Below are 14,087 nucleotides of genomic sequence, written 5' to 3' on the forward strand. Positions count from 1 at the left end.
CATTAAACAACAGATTTTTAATATAGATGAAACAGCTTTCTATTAGAAGAAGATGCCATCTAGGATTTTCATAACTAGAGAGAAGTCAATGCCTGGCTTCAAAGGACAGTGGGACTCTTGTTAGGGGCTAATGCAGCTGGTGACTTTAAATTGAAGCCAATATTCATTGACTGTTCTGAAAATCCTAGGGTCCTTAAGAATTATGCTAAATCTATACTGTTTGTGCTTTAGAAATGGAACAACAAAGCCTAGATGACAGCACATCTGTTTATAGCATGGTTTACTGAATATTTTAAGCCCGCTGTTGAGATTTACTGCTTAGAAAAAAAGATTCAGTTCGAAGTATTACTGCTCATTAATAGTGCACCTGGTCTTCTAAGAGCTTGATGGAGATGTATAAGGGGATAAACCTTGTTTTCATGCTTGCTAACAAGATATCCATTCTGTAGCCCATGGATCATAGAGTAATTTCGACATCCAAATCTTCTTACTTAAGAAATACATCTCATAAGGCTACAGCTGCCATAGACAGTGATTCCCATGATGGATCTGGGCAAAGTAAATTGAAACCCTTCTGGAAAGGATTCACCATTCTAGATTCTATTAATAAGATTCATGATTCATGGGAGGAGGTCAAAATATTCACAGTAACATGAGTTTGGAAGAAGTTGATTCCAACCCTCATGTGTGACTTTGAGGGGTTCAAGACTTCAGTGGAGGAAGTAACTGCAGGTGTGGTGGAAACAGCCAGAGAACTAGAATTAGGAGTGGAGTCTGAAGAGGTGACCAAATTTCTGCAATCTCATGACTGAACAGAAAAGAGTTGCTTCTTATGGATAAGCAAAGAAAGTAGTTTCTTAAGATGGAAACTACTCCTGGTGAAGATGCTGTGAACATTGTTGAAATGACAACAAAGCATTTAGAATACTCCAACTTAGTTGAGAAAGCAGCATCGGGGTTTGAGAGAATTGAAACCAATTTTGAAAGAAGTTCTATTGTGGGTAAAATGCTATTAAACAGTGTCACATGCTACAGAGGAAAATTTTGTGAAAGGAAGAGTCAATCAATGTGGCAAACTTCACTACTGCCTTATTTTAAGAAATTGCCACAACCACCCCAACTTCAGCAACCACCACCCTGACTGGTCAGCAGCCATCAACATGTAGGCAAGACCCTCCACCAGCAGAAAGACTACAACCTGCTGAAGTCTCAGATGATTTTTAGGAATAAGGTATTTGTAAATTAAGGTATTTTTTAGACATAATGCTATTGCATGCTTAATAGACTATAGTATAGTGTAAACATAACTTTTATATGCACTGAGAAACTAAAAAATTCATGTGACTTGCTTTACTGCAATATTTACTTTATTGTGGTGGTTTGGAGCTGAACCTACAATGTGTCTGAGGTATGTCTGTAGCCACTGCTTCCTGCTCACAGTCTCTCACTATTACAGTAGCTGTTGTATTGTCTTTATAGCATGTATTATCTGAATAATCTTGTTTGCTTACTTGGTTATCATCTCTCCTACTTGAATGTAAGCTCCGAGATAGAAGAAACCATTTTGGTTTTTGTCCTTCACTGTATTTACAGTAGTGCCCAGATCATGGTATATGCCCAATAAATACTTGTTGTATGTATGGATGAATGGGATGAAAGGGAGAGACAGTGAATTTTCCAGAAGGACCTGGAAAGTTCTATACCCAAATTGTTCTTTGAAGCGCATAGGGTTGAGGTAGTAGCTCAAATGGTGCTAATTTCTAGATTAGATCTAGTGAAGGCTCCTGGAGAAGTGACCCAAGCTGAGACTTAAGGAGCAGACAGACATTATCTAGACAAAGGAAGGAAGGAAGTGTACTTTAAGAGGAGAGAATAGAAAGAGTGAAGGCATAGGGGCTTCTGAAGATAACAGAATCTTTGGGGAACAGAAATGGTTTGGTATGACAAGAATGAGATTATGCAGCAGAAGTGGACAATGAAGTTGGAGAGGATGGCAACACCAAGGTAAGGAAGCTATGCTGAGCCACTAAAGGATTTTAAACTGGCAAATGATATGATCTGATTTGTATTTTGGGAAGATTATTCTCTGTGGTGTGGATAATGGAGTGGAAAGAAGCAGAAGGGGAGGCAGGGAGACCAGAGAGGAGGGTGTTATTGTAAGTGAGAGCAGTGGGACTGGGGGCGAACAGGAAGGGAAAGAATTGAAGACATTTCTGAGACAGAGTATATGGAACTTGGTAACTGAATGCACTGGATTAGTGGAATGGAAGAAAGGTTCAGAAAGACTTCCAGTTTTCTGGTTTGAGCTTTTGGCTGGTGATACCATTTATGGAAACAAGTAACATAGCTAAAGAGACAGGTTTTATTTTTATTTTTATTTTTTAAGACAGAGTCTCACTCTGTTGCCTGGGCTAGAGTGCTGTGGTGTCAGCCTAGCTCACAGCAACCTCAAACTCCTAGGCTCAAGCAATCCTCTTGCCTCAGCCTCCCGAGTAGCTGGGACTACAGGCGTGCACCACCATGCCAGGCTAATTTTTTCTATATATATTTAGTTGTCCAGATAATTTCTTTCTATTTTTTTTTTTTTTTAGTAGAGATGAGGTCTTGCTCTTGCTCAGGCTGGTCTCGAACTCCTGAGCTCAAACGATCCGCCCGCCTCGGCCTCCCAGAGTGCTAGGATTACAGGCATGAGCCACTGCGCCCGGCCAAGAGACAGGTTTTAATATTCATTCATTTCATTTGTTCATTAATTCAACAGACATTTATTAAAGGTCTATTATATGCTTGGAACAAACAAATGAATCAATTATTCCAATGCTTCATAAGTGTCATTGATAGAGGTAGGTACAGGGAAGCCAAGGAACAAATAGAACAGTTATATAAGTCACACTAAGGGATTAGGAAAAGCTCCTAGAGAGATAATGCCTAATCTGAACTTTTTTTTCTTTTTAAATTGAAGTGAATGTCACATAACATAAAATTAACCCTTTTAAAGTGTACAATTCAGTGGCAATTAGTACATGGACAACGTTGTTCAACCATCACCTCTATCTAGTTCCAACTAATCTGAGTTTTGAAGGATGACTAGGAGTTCGCTAGATGAAGAAGAAGGTGGGGAGAAGCATTTTAGGATATGAGAACAGCGTGTTTGATGACACGAAGACCAGAAATATTGTAACTGGAGTGAAGGCAGATGGGGGCATGATGGCAGACAAGGCTAGAGAGGGCCCAATAATAAAGTGTTCAAATTTTAACTTGATCCAGAGGGCATGGGAAGCCCTTAAAAGACGCTAAACCGGGGCTTGACATGACCAAATTTGCCTTTCAGAAAGATTACTCTTGAAATAGTATTGCTGATGCTTTAGAAAGGGGAGAACCAGGGAACTGAGTTGGGAGATTTTATGCTGTGATCCACGTAAAAGGTGATGACAGCCTGAGCAAAGGCAATGCTAGTAACAATGGGGGAAACGGAAACAAGAAATAGTAAGGACGCAGGATTTACATGACTTGATGACTGATTGGACATGAGGCTAGAGGAAGAAGCATAGGACGAGTCTCCTCATTCTGCCTTGGGTGACTGGGATGATGGTGATGACATCCTGGGGTGAAATTTGGGGGGAAAATGATAGTACAGTACAGGTTGAGTGGGTTGAGGTTAAGTTTCCGGAGGTTCAGCTAAGTGAAGGGTCTCAGAGTCAGTTTAATATTCAGATCTAGACCTCAGCAGAGAGATCTGGGCTAGAGATAGAATTGAGAATCTTCTCTCTGTTGCTAAATGAAGTCATAAGGTTGGATGAAGTTACTCAAGAAAAGGTACAGAGAAAGATGAGCAAAGAACCAAGGAACCAATATTTAAATGCATGCAAAGAAGATAGAGCTATATGGTTAAAAGATGTGGTTACACTGAGGCTAAAATAGAGTTTATCAAGACAGGACAGAAAAATGGAGTGGAGCTGAAAAGGGAGAGAGAGGGGGGAAGGGGAAACACTGTTCTAATTTGAAGGGGGAGGGTGGTGGGTCTGTGGACCAATGATATTGCTCAGACTATATTATTGTCACTGGGGCCCCAACAGATCATACAATTCTCTCTATTCCAAAATAAGCAATTTATTGCTCCATAAACTTCTTAGAAACAATTTTCCAAGTACATACAATTTCTTCTCAAAATAATTTTACGGAATGAAGACAAATGCTCACTAATTATGGCCTGTGTCCCCTCAAGAAAAGAATTTTAAAAATCTCCTGCAGTATCCCCCTCCCAGTTCTGAGGTCTGAACAGGCATCATCGGTTCCTGGGTCAAAGAGGTCAAAGAGAGGGTAAGAAGGCAAGACCTTGAGTTGTCCTCTCCAGGCAGGAGCCACCTCCTTTTATTTTTTTTGGTCCAGAAACTCTCCTTCAGCTTCTTAAGACCAAGTCTTCACAGCTGCCTCCTCCTTTTGCTCCCCAGGGCCAGCAAAAGACACACCCAAATCTCCCAGATAAGCCTGAAAAGGATGCCAGGGTGGGAATATGTTCCTGTGGGGCCCTGGGAAGGTTATGTTTGCCCTGGGTATGGGAGATAGGGGCCCGAAGTAAGATTCTTAGGTCCTGTTTTGTTTTTTTCCCTTCCCCATACTGTCCCTCTTCACCCTCTGCTTTCACATCACATTTGCTTGTCTGGATTAAAACTTGGATGGGATGGTGGAAGGGAGGCCTGAAGTTGCTTTTTTTGTTGTTGTTGTTTGTTTTTTTAATGCTTCAACTCTGGCAGATATCTAGGGGCTCTTTCCTTACTTTTCCTTGCCTAACCTGGGCACAGCCTTCTGGAGAATTAAGAGGCTGAGCCCCTAGTGAGAGTAGAGGGGCAGGTTTATGCTGGTTAGAGTCCCAGGGACTCTAATCTTTCCTTACCAAGTTGCATGAATACAAGGGAGGAAGAGCAATGACTTAACTAACTCCTTTGGAGTTTCCTTAGGGCCTCTACTTTTTCAGAGCAAGGCTGCTTTTCTCGGGTGCCTTGAACTTCCCTGTCTTGCCAGAAAGGATGAGGGCCCCAAAGCCCTGTTTATGGGAGAATGCGTAGGCAGAACGAGAGCTTGCATGTTTCAGTTTGGTCCGGATTGGGGGTCGCTCTGGAAGTCTCCTGCACTGCTGAATTCTCTCAAAAACCTATAGCCAGAGCATGGGGGACAGAGTTCTCAGAGGCAAAGAAAAGAGGGTTGTGGGGACAGAGTTTTCAGACACAGAGGCAAAGGCAAAGAGGGTTGTGAATTGTATCTGGGTAGATTTCCTGTTCCACTCACCTTGTCCACGCTGATGGGCCAGAATAGTGGTTTAAGAAATTCGTACCCAAGCACAGGTAATATACAGAGGACCACGCTGAGGATAATGCTCAGCCACAGTTGCGGCTGGTTCAGAATGTTCCTGGCCACACCTGTAAAGAATAAGCCCAGAGAGGAAAGGCTGAAACAGAGCCTGGAGGAAGGGGTGGGGCCAAGGCTGGGAGGTATCAAAGAAAGAAGTTATTGATTTGGACATAGTTTAGTCTCTTGAGAAATAATATAAATGCGAAGGAATTGCAGTTGGGTCCTTTGTGCACCCAGAGTCACTGTGAATTCACATGCCTTTGTCTCCCTCTAAAGGCAGGGTAGGGTGGGACAGGGCAGTGGGGTGGGTTATGAGGGAATCCTAGAGCACTGGCCTAGATAAAAAAATGAGAATAGAAGCCTTTGGAGGAGAAAAATGAGTTAATGGGCCAACAAGAGGTGGGAGTCAACTACATCTACATATATACTCTCTCTGCATTTTATCCTTATCAAAGTGGAGATGAGAGAGAAGGAAATTAATATGGGAGACAATAAGGCAGTATGCCACAGCAGGAAGGACACTGAACTAGAACCAGCAGACCTAGATTTCAGCCATTTAATTTTTAAAAACTCTAGTCTCTAAAATAGTGCTAACAATTTTTGCCCTGCCTACCTCTTAGGATGCTTGTAAAGATCAAATTACATAAGAAAATGTGAAAATATCCTGGGAACTGTAATAAGGTAAAGTATATCCCTAGCTAGATTTTTAGTCCTTTTAGGGCAGAGACCATGTTATGTTCATATCTCTGTCCACAGAGCTTAGCACATAGCAATAGCTTTTCAGTAAACATTTATTAAATAAATGTACTTGGCTCACCCCTCAGCCCCCTGCCTGCTGAGCAGGGCCTTACCTAGGAATTCGAAGACATCAGGGAACAATAGGCACAAGCCATCACTGTACAGGAAGAATACGATGCAAAAGTAGAAACCTAGGCTACCCCAGATGAAGAAGTGGCTTATCATTGTCCAGCAGGTTGTCCGTAGGCCGATCTGAAAAGTACCCTCTCATGTGTAACACTGTATAATCTGGGACCTGTCAGCCACTTCCCTTCTCCAATTCTGTAATGGAGGTTGCTCTCTTTCCACACTCCCTCCCTCTTACCTCCCTCTCTTCCAAACAGGCTCCCCACCCAATCCCCTAACCTCACTGCCACTGGCCATACCTGCATTGTGACCACCAAGATTAGGGAGGTCTGCACCATCAGAGAGAAAGACTGGAAGTCGGAGATGTCCTTCCCGTTCGTTAGCTCTGAGTTGAAAACAGTTGCCATGGGGACAAAGAACACCACGAAGGAACTATAGATCCCATGCATTAAACACTTCATAAATTCTTTCTTGTTGAAATAGAAGTTGTGCTGGCCTGGCTCATACAGCTCTGGGAAATGTAGGCTCCATGTGTCATTCACATCCTGGAAGCACCAGAGGATAAGGAGGCAGCTCAGGGTCTTTCCATAGAAGGTCCCATCTCCATCAGAGTAGAGGCTTCTCCCCTCACTGAGTCTGCTGCCAGGTTGCCTAGGAGCTTCCTCATGGATTACTTGAGAAGTTGAACCAGAGAACAGAGCACTGACCACAGACCCTTCCTCAAGTCCTACTCTCTAGGCAAGTGTCTAAATAGTGGAAGAAAGCTAGGAGAGGGTCAGGATTGTGGGAAGAACTTGGAGGCAGTTAGGATTGGTGAGGTATGAAAAGGGGCAGTTAGGCTTTGGCGGTAGCTGGAAGGGAGGGCTGAACCTTGGGATGGGGGAGGCAGCTGGGACATGAGTTTCTAGGTTTAAATGTTTTTTCAGTTGAATAATCTTTGTGTCAAAAGCCAGTGGGGGCAGAGAGGAAGCCAACAGGGACCAGGTCGTCCCTTGGAGGTATTCATGTTCTGTGATATTCCTCCCCCTCCCATAGTTACTGGTGAACTCAAGGTGAGATGATTCTCTATGTGGATGACATTGGATCATCTTCATCTCCTAAATCTGAAACTTTGGGTAACAAAGCTTGGGCTTCAGAGGTGGAGCCCTAGAATGAGGCCATTGAAGCTGGATAGAACTGTTGAGTGATACAACCCATCCCTCTTGCTGCTCTGAGGTTGGCAGCTACTTCATGGAGAACTTAGAGCTACTACCCTGATGGAGACTGGGAACCATGATCCCATGATATTCTATTTCAGCTACTTTATTCCTCTTTGGAGGCTCCTTTTCTAATCCATGTGCCCAGGACTGGAGATTGGGGTAGAAGAGAAGGGAGAGGTGGAGTACCAGGACCCTCAAAGCCCAGGGACTTCTGACAGGGACAGATGGGATCCCCTAGGATGGCTCCTATGACATAAAGCATCATAACCACACTCCCAAGCTTGGCCTTGTGGACTCCCACATAGGCCTGTCTGCATTGGCTTATCTCCTTCTCATCATCTCTGAACAGGTCTCTCCTTCCTTGAAGCCCCTTGCTTTACCCAGTCCTGCCCCAATAACTCTATTTCCTTTCATTACTTTTATACACACCCAATTTACTGTACAGTACAATTTCCATGTTTCTCTCTACAAAGATAAAATTGACACAGGAAAACTTGGCTTTCTGAACCTGATCATTATTCTTTCTGAATAAGGATGCTTTACTTTATCTCATGATACCTGTCCAGGTGATGAACTCCCCTCCCTCTCTAGAATCTATTCCTTGATTTTGTAGAGCTCAGCTCTTCATGTCTTCCTCACTCATGGGAATACTCCCCAAGGGGCCAGGGGCTTCAACCCTGACTAAGGAGCTTGCTGCTGGGTCTTACCTGATCAAACAGACTCATGCCCAGAACAGGGAGGGAAGTGTAGACCAAATTGTAGCAGGTGATAAACCAGGTATCGTAAACTGTCTAGAAGAATACCAAGGAGATTTTGTAGACTCCTCTCTTCTCCAAAGTCCCAGCTCCACCTCCCAGGTCCAAGACAGCTGCCTTTCCCACACTCCCCACCACCACCACATAACCACCACATTAAAGCAGGATTTGGATTTCAGAAATCTGACTGAGAACATTGACCTCCAGTCTATATTTGATCCTATTCTATTTAGAACCCTGGCTTCCAGGCTGGGGCAAAAGGCCACATCAAGCTTTCAAGACTGACCTGGACCAATCCTACCATAACCTTCACTGCCCCTCCCTGTACAGAAAGGCCCCACAGTGGCTGCTAGGGAATGCTAGCTGTACCCCTGCACTCCCAGGCATGTAAACCTCTGGGCTCTTTGTCTGCTTGGTGGTATGCAGTGGCTTCTGTAGCACTGGATATCTCCTAACATCAGCAAGCAGAATAGACCCAGTGACCCTTGCCCAGCTAGGTGCTCCATCCTGGGGCCTGGAGAGGGTCCATTTCCTTACTGGCCACAAGAGGTCAGCAGCAATACATACATGCACACACATCTCCCCCAAACCAAACTGGCTTTGCTAGGCGCAGGGAGTATACAAGTCTACTACCGTCTGTTAACTGCTCTGCTTCCCCTGGAGCCTATGGCAAGAAAAGTAGTAGGGATGTCCCAAGATAATCATTCCTGAGGTTGGTTCTCTTGGGAATCTTTGAGACACTGCAGAAGAACTTCTCATAGGAAATGGGAGTCCTCTTAAAACATCAAAATCCATGTGTCACTTCTCCCCACTAGGGTGGGGGAGATTTCATACCCAAATGTAGAATTCATCCATCAAAGTCACAATTGTGTGTGTGCTGGGGGCAGGGTAGTCAGTTGAGTGGGGAAGAAGAAGTAAAGGGAAGCTGTATTGCCAAGTATGGCTCCAAGCGAAGGCCACAGCTGGTCTGTCTGGTATGACCCAGAGGCTCCTGGAGGCTTGGTCTGTTCCATAAAGGTGATTTAGGATGCTAAGAAAACTCCTAGATCCAGGAATTTCTGTCCATTACATATGTTTGGAAACTCTAGGTCTCAATGTCAGGGAAATGGTGAAAATAGTTTATAAGAGACTTCTGAAGGTAGAAGTCAAGACCAAATCATAGCCAGGCCAGAACAGGTATGGTTTGGAAATCTAAGGTTGGTGTAAGGTTGGGAGATGGGATCAGTATGGGGTGAAGAGCTTCATGGATAGATGGCAGCATATCATACATTGGTCTCTGAGGAGAAAAAGGGTCTGAGCTGGATGAAGTGAGGGGAGACTACAGAAGACCCAGCTGACATAGAGTAGAGATTGCCAGATGATCTCCTACCTGTGCAGAGAACCCGTTGTAGAAGGCATACCAGAAGTGCACCAAGGTGAAGGTGAAGTTCTTATAAAAGAAGTAGCTGAGAAACTTGCACATGCGATTATAAGACCAGCGGCCATGGACCAAGAGTAGACGCTGAAGGTAGCGGAACTGGGCGAAGGCGAAGTCACTGTTGAGCATGGCCTGCATCCCTTCATTGCCGCTGATGCCAACCCCAATGTGGGCAGCTGCAATGAAACCCCAGGAGCTTCTCAGCCACAGGGCTTTTTTGCTGGGCTCCCAGCCTGGGAAGTATAAAGGGAAAGCTGAGATGATGTTGTACAAACCCCTTATTTTACATTTGGAAAATGCTGTTAGGCCCAGTGCAAAATGGCACTTACATAGTGGAGTCTTTTCTCCTAGTGGATTGCCCTTTCCCTGCAAGCTGGAAAACAGCTGCTGCTTCTGCACTTTGTTTTGAACTCTGCCACTCAAGAATGCCTGCCATGGCCAGTGCTAGAAAGCTATCCTGAATATTCTTTGCCCCTCCTCTAGCTACCTGGGTTCTTTCCTACTGTCCAGATGCTTAGGTTAAAATTTCTTTTTATCTCTGGGAGCCACTTAAATCAATTAAAGATGCAAGATGGATACTAATCTAAAACAATATTTAATCACTTAAGTTTATCTAAGGGGCTAAAATCCAATTGTATGTGATGTACATATTTTGTTAGTGAGAAAAAAATTCTTCAGGGGGCCTAAGGTGACTTTTTCTGGATAAAGCAAAAATTATACTTGATGGAAGATAAGACTGAAGTTCCTAAAAGTTTGAATTAGTCTATGGTAACTCACCATTCTGGTATATGCCAAATTCACTTATTTTCTGGTATGTACCTGCTACATTGCTTAAGAGGATCACTGAAACCTCTAAAGCCCTAAATACCAAAGAAGTTCTAGAAACTGGGGAAGAGAGGAAGAACACTGCCTACTATTGAACCTGAGACTGGAATATCTGCTAGTGTTTCCTGTATGGGGAAAGAGGTTGGACTAGAAGACCTCTAGATTTATCCATATATCACAGACCTATAAGTTGCAGAAGGCTAACAATAGTCACCTGAGATTAAAACCAGTAAATTTCAGCCATTTGTTTCTATTGGTCTGAAGTGGGCAATAAGTCACCTATTCTTCTCCAGCCAGGGGAGCAGGGTGAGCTCTTGGGAACACAGTCTTGGGAAGGAAAAGATCTCTGCACTGGGCCTCGGAGCCTACAGCCTTCAGAAAAGGAATAGACTATGACTCCTGCCCAGGGGTCCTTTCTGTGGGCCTTGATGTCATCTCAGAAAGATGGTATGGTAGTTGTACAGCCTGTCATTCTGTGAATGTACGTATGTGTTCTTGTGGGAGCCATGTGTACATGTGTGTGTGTACTTACAGTCATAGTGTACATGCATGAATCTGAAGGAGTGTGCATGCCTGTGCATATGGGCTGATGGGTGCATGTGCAAATAAGTGGGAGTGCAGATGTGGAGAAGCATGAATGGAATTGCCAAACAGTATAAATATATAACGCACATGAGGGCAGGAATGTGAGCCAGCAACACAGTACCACCCAGATCAGCTTTGCCCATGGAGGAAGGAAGGGGCAAGCCCATGGCTGGGAGCTAACTGCCCCCCACCCCTCACATGCCTTTGATCATGCTGACGTCATTGGCCCCATCCCCGATGGCCAGTGTCACCACCTTCTTGTGTCTCTTCACCAGCTGTACCACCTGGGCCTTCTGATGGGGTGTCATCTGGCAGCAGATCACCCCCTTGCACATGCATGCTGTTCGCAGGAATTCCAACTCCAGGTTCCCTTCTAGAGCATAGGCCTGCAGCAATAGGACACACCCATTCTTCAGGTTGTCCAAAAAGGCTCTCAGGGCAGGACCTTCCCAGGTCGGTTCCCTTCCCTGTCCTTCATAGGGCAGGCATAGCTACTCCTGAGGTTCTTCACCCCTAATGGAGGCCAAGCTCCCAAGTCAGTCCTAGGCATCCTCACATCTGACTCAGCCTCCAGTGGGAAACTGGTCAGGGCCTCTCATTGGGTCAAATCAGTTGACAGGGCTATGAGACCAAGTAACTTCTTGGAGGACCTGGTTCTGCTTGTTTCCCCCCTTCCCCTAAGTGACAGGCCACATCAGTAGTGAAGAATTTGGTTAAAGGAGGAATATGCTCGTGGCTTTCCTTTTCTCATTGACTCCTGCCTAAAGAAACCTGGGGAAAGGTGTCTTTCAGGCAAGGGCACCCGAAGGGAGGGGAAATGGGGTGACTCATGAAATACAGAAGGGGTCTTGAAATTTCCCTGAAGGGGGTTGGACCTAGGAAGAAAGTTCCTTGGAAGAAGAGAACAGAGTTGTAGCTCTGTGTTGCCCACCAGACTGTAGCCATTGATGACCAAGCCATAGCTGCCATTGGCCTCCTCCTCAGGTATTCTGAAGGGCATTTTGGACTTCGTGGTGAGGCAAATGTTTATTGGGTCTGAATCCAGTAGAGACTCGGGTTTCATCTTGCCCCTTGCTGTCCTGAAAGCCAAGAATAGTGGTCAGAGTCTGACCTGATGCCCCAGAGCTTAGGAAGGAAAATGTGTCCCTAGATGAAAGTGAGAAAAGGGGTACAGGGCCTCTGCAAAGCATCAGCAGAACCACAGACCCAATTGCCCCCTGACCATCCACATGCCATACTTCTCCAGCCCCCATACTCCAACTTCTCTAGCCTCTCTCAAATATTTTAGGGTTTTTGTTTCCTCTTCCATTTCTTCTCTGTTCCTTCTGGTGGTGTGGAAGCCACACTGTGGGAAGAGATGGATGGGAAATCTTGGCATCAGGGACTGGCTGTGGTCACTCTCCCATCTGTACCTGAGTTCTTGCAGAACAGTCTCATCATTCTTGCCTTCCACAGTGAACACCCCATCCATTTCATCCTCAAATATACTACAGGAGTAGCCAATGTTCACAGCAGTCTCTGTAGGGAAGGGGGAACAAAGGTCTCATTTTGGCTGGTGTTTATAGACAGGGACAGGGTCTTCACAGTGTACAGGTACATAGGCTCTAACAGTGGGCTGGAGAGCCCATTTGTCCACATTGGCCATGGCTGCAGTCAAAGTGCATTTCTTATGAATCAGTGGAGACCATATTCAAACATCCACATGTGACTATCTACCTGGTACAGACTTGTGAGTTACTTATCAATAACTAGGATCATTCTGGCCTTCTCGAAAAAGCTTTACCCTATTTCTTAAAGCAATTTCAGTCTGTATCCATTTCTCAAGGCAATCAGGATGAGTTTCTTTGAAAAGTACTGTGCCCATTTCCATGTTAGATTTCATGGGGGACTGAGACATGTTTAAATTGTAGTCCTTCCTTTACATCAAGAAACCTGGGAATTGGAATAAATTCATACTAAGGAAAAAATTAAAAAAATTAAGTCCTGATTTCTGGCTACAACTGGTATCAGAATTCAGAGGAGAGATTGCAATTGTCACGGAAACTTTCTTGGAGTAAAGCCTTGAAAGATGACTAAGAATGTTTAGGGGGACGAAAAGGTATTTTAAGTGGGGAAACAAACCCAGAGGCCCTAGCATGGGAATTGGTATGTTTGGGACATGTTGAAGATAATGGTCACATTAGGATGGAGATAAGGATGTGTAGGTAGCAATAGATTATTAGAGTCTTTTTCTTTTCTTTTCTTTCTTTTCTTTTTTTTTTGAGACAGAGTCTAGCTTCTTCACCCCAGGTAGAGTGCAGTGGTATCATCATAGCTCACTGCAACCTCAAACTCCTGGGCTCAAGTGATCCTCCCACCTCAGCCTCCTAGAGTGCTGGGACTATAGGTATGAGCCACCACGTCTGACCAAGATCATCGAAGTCTTAAAGGCCAGATAGAGGAGTCTGACTTGTACAATGTGGAGTCACCGTAGGACACTGAGCAGAGAAGTAACATCATAAAATTAGTATATTTGAGGAAGATTAAACTGATGGTTGTATGTAGGCTATGAAAAAATTAATAAGGGCAAGAGACAAAGAGATCAGTTCAGAAGTTTTTGCAGAAATACAGCCAACAGGGATAAAAGTTGAATTAAGATGGTGGCATAGTTAAGAGGATTTTCAGATGAATTAGTGGGACACGTTGAGCCAATGAATCTTTGGGCCAACAGAGAGGGTATAGCCAAAGACAACTTTCCAGGTTTTAGCTTGTGAGTTCCTGGATGAAAAGAGTCATGCATGATTGATTCATCTCTGTGTCTTCAATTCCTAATATAGCATCTGGCATGAAGTACATGCTTAGCAAATTGTATACAAGACTGAAAGTGAAGGTGTCCTGTAAGGACTTATCTGAGTTACAAGGTATTTGTCAAGAAAATGGCTAAGAGGCAGGGCACGCATGTAATCCCTGCACCTTGGGAAGCCAAGGCAGGATGATCGCTTGAGGCCAGGAATTAGAGACCAGCTTGAGCAACACAGTGCAACGTGGTGTGACCCTATCTCCACAAAAAAATAGAAAAATTAGCCAGGCATTGTGGCATGCACCTGTAGTCCCAAC

At 44.4% G+C, this 14,087-nt stretch overlaps 1 protein-coding gene across 5 annotated transcripts in view; it reads right to left on the minus strand.

The window, feature by feature from the left end:
* Positions 1-4,091: 4,091 nt before the first annotated feature.
* The window catches only part of LOC123646171 (phospholipid-transporting ATPase FetA-like), a 74,233-nt gene continuing 64,237 nt past the window's right edge, over positions 4,092-14,087 (minus strand). For 2 of the 5 annotated variants that reach the window (XM_045562885.1, XM_045562881.1), the window contains 9 exons: positions 12,404-12,509; positions 11,923-12,070; positions 11,194-11,377; positions 9,534-9,757; positions 8,117-8,200; positions 6,510-6,755; positions 6,198-6,336; positions 5,284-5,414; positions 4,397-5,149 (listed from right to left, as the gene is read on the minus strand). In XM_045562885.1, the coding sequence (XP_045418841.1) occupies positions 4,961-5,149; positions 5,284-5,414; positions 6,198-6,336; positions 6,510-6,755; positions 8,117-8,200; positions 9,534-9,757; positions 11,194-11,377; positions 11,923-12,070; positions 12,404-12,509 (1,451 nt within the window). In that variant the 3' untranslated portion in view covers positions 4,397-4,960. Of the gene's footprint in view, positions 5,150-5,283; positions 5,415-6,197; positions 6,337-6,509; positions 6,756-8,116; positions 8,201-9,533; positions 9,758-11,193; positions 11,378-11,922; positions 12,071-12,403; positions 12,510-14,087 lie in introns of those variants that run through there. The other 3 variants (XM_045562884.1, XM_045562883.1, XM_045562886.1) reach the window with 3 other exon arrangements.

This window comes from Lemur catta, chromosome 10 (genome assembly GCF_020740605.2).
Source record: "Lemur catta isolate mLemCat1 chromosome 10, mLemCat1.pri, whole genome shotgun sequence".
In the NCBI taxonomy this organism is placed as follows: domain Eukaryota; kingdom Metazoa; phylum Chordata; class Mammalia; order Primates; family Lemuridae; genus Lemur; species Lemur catta.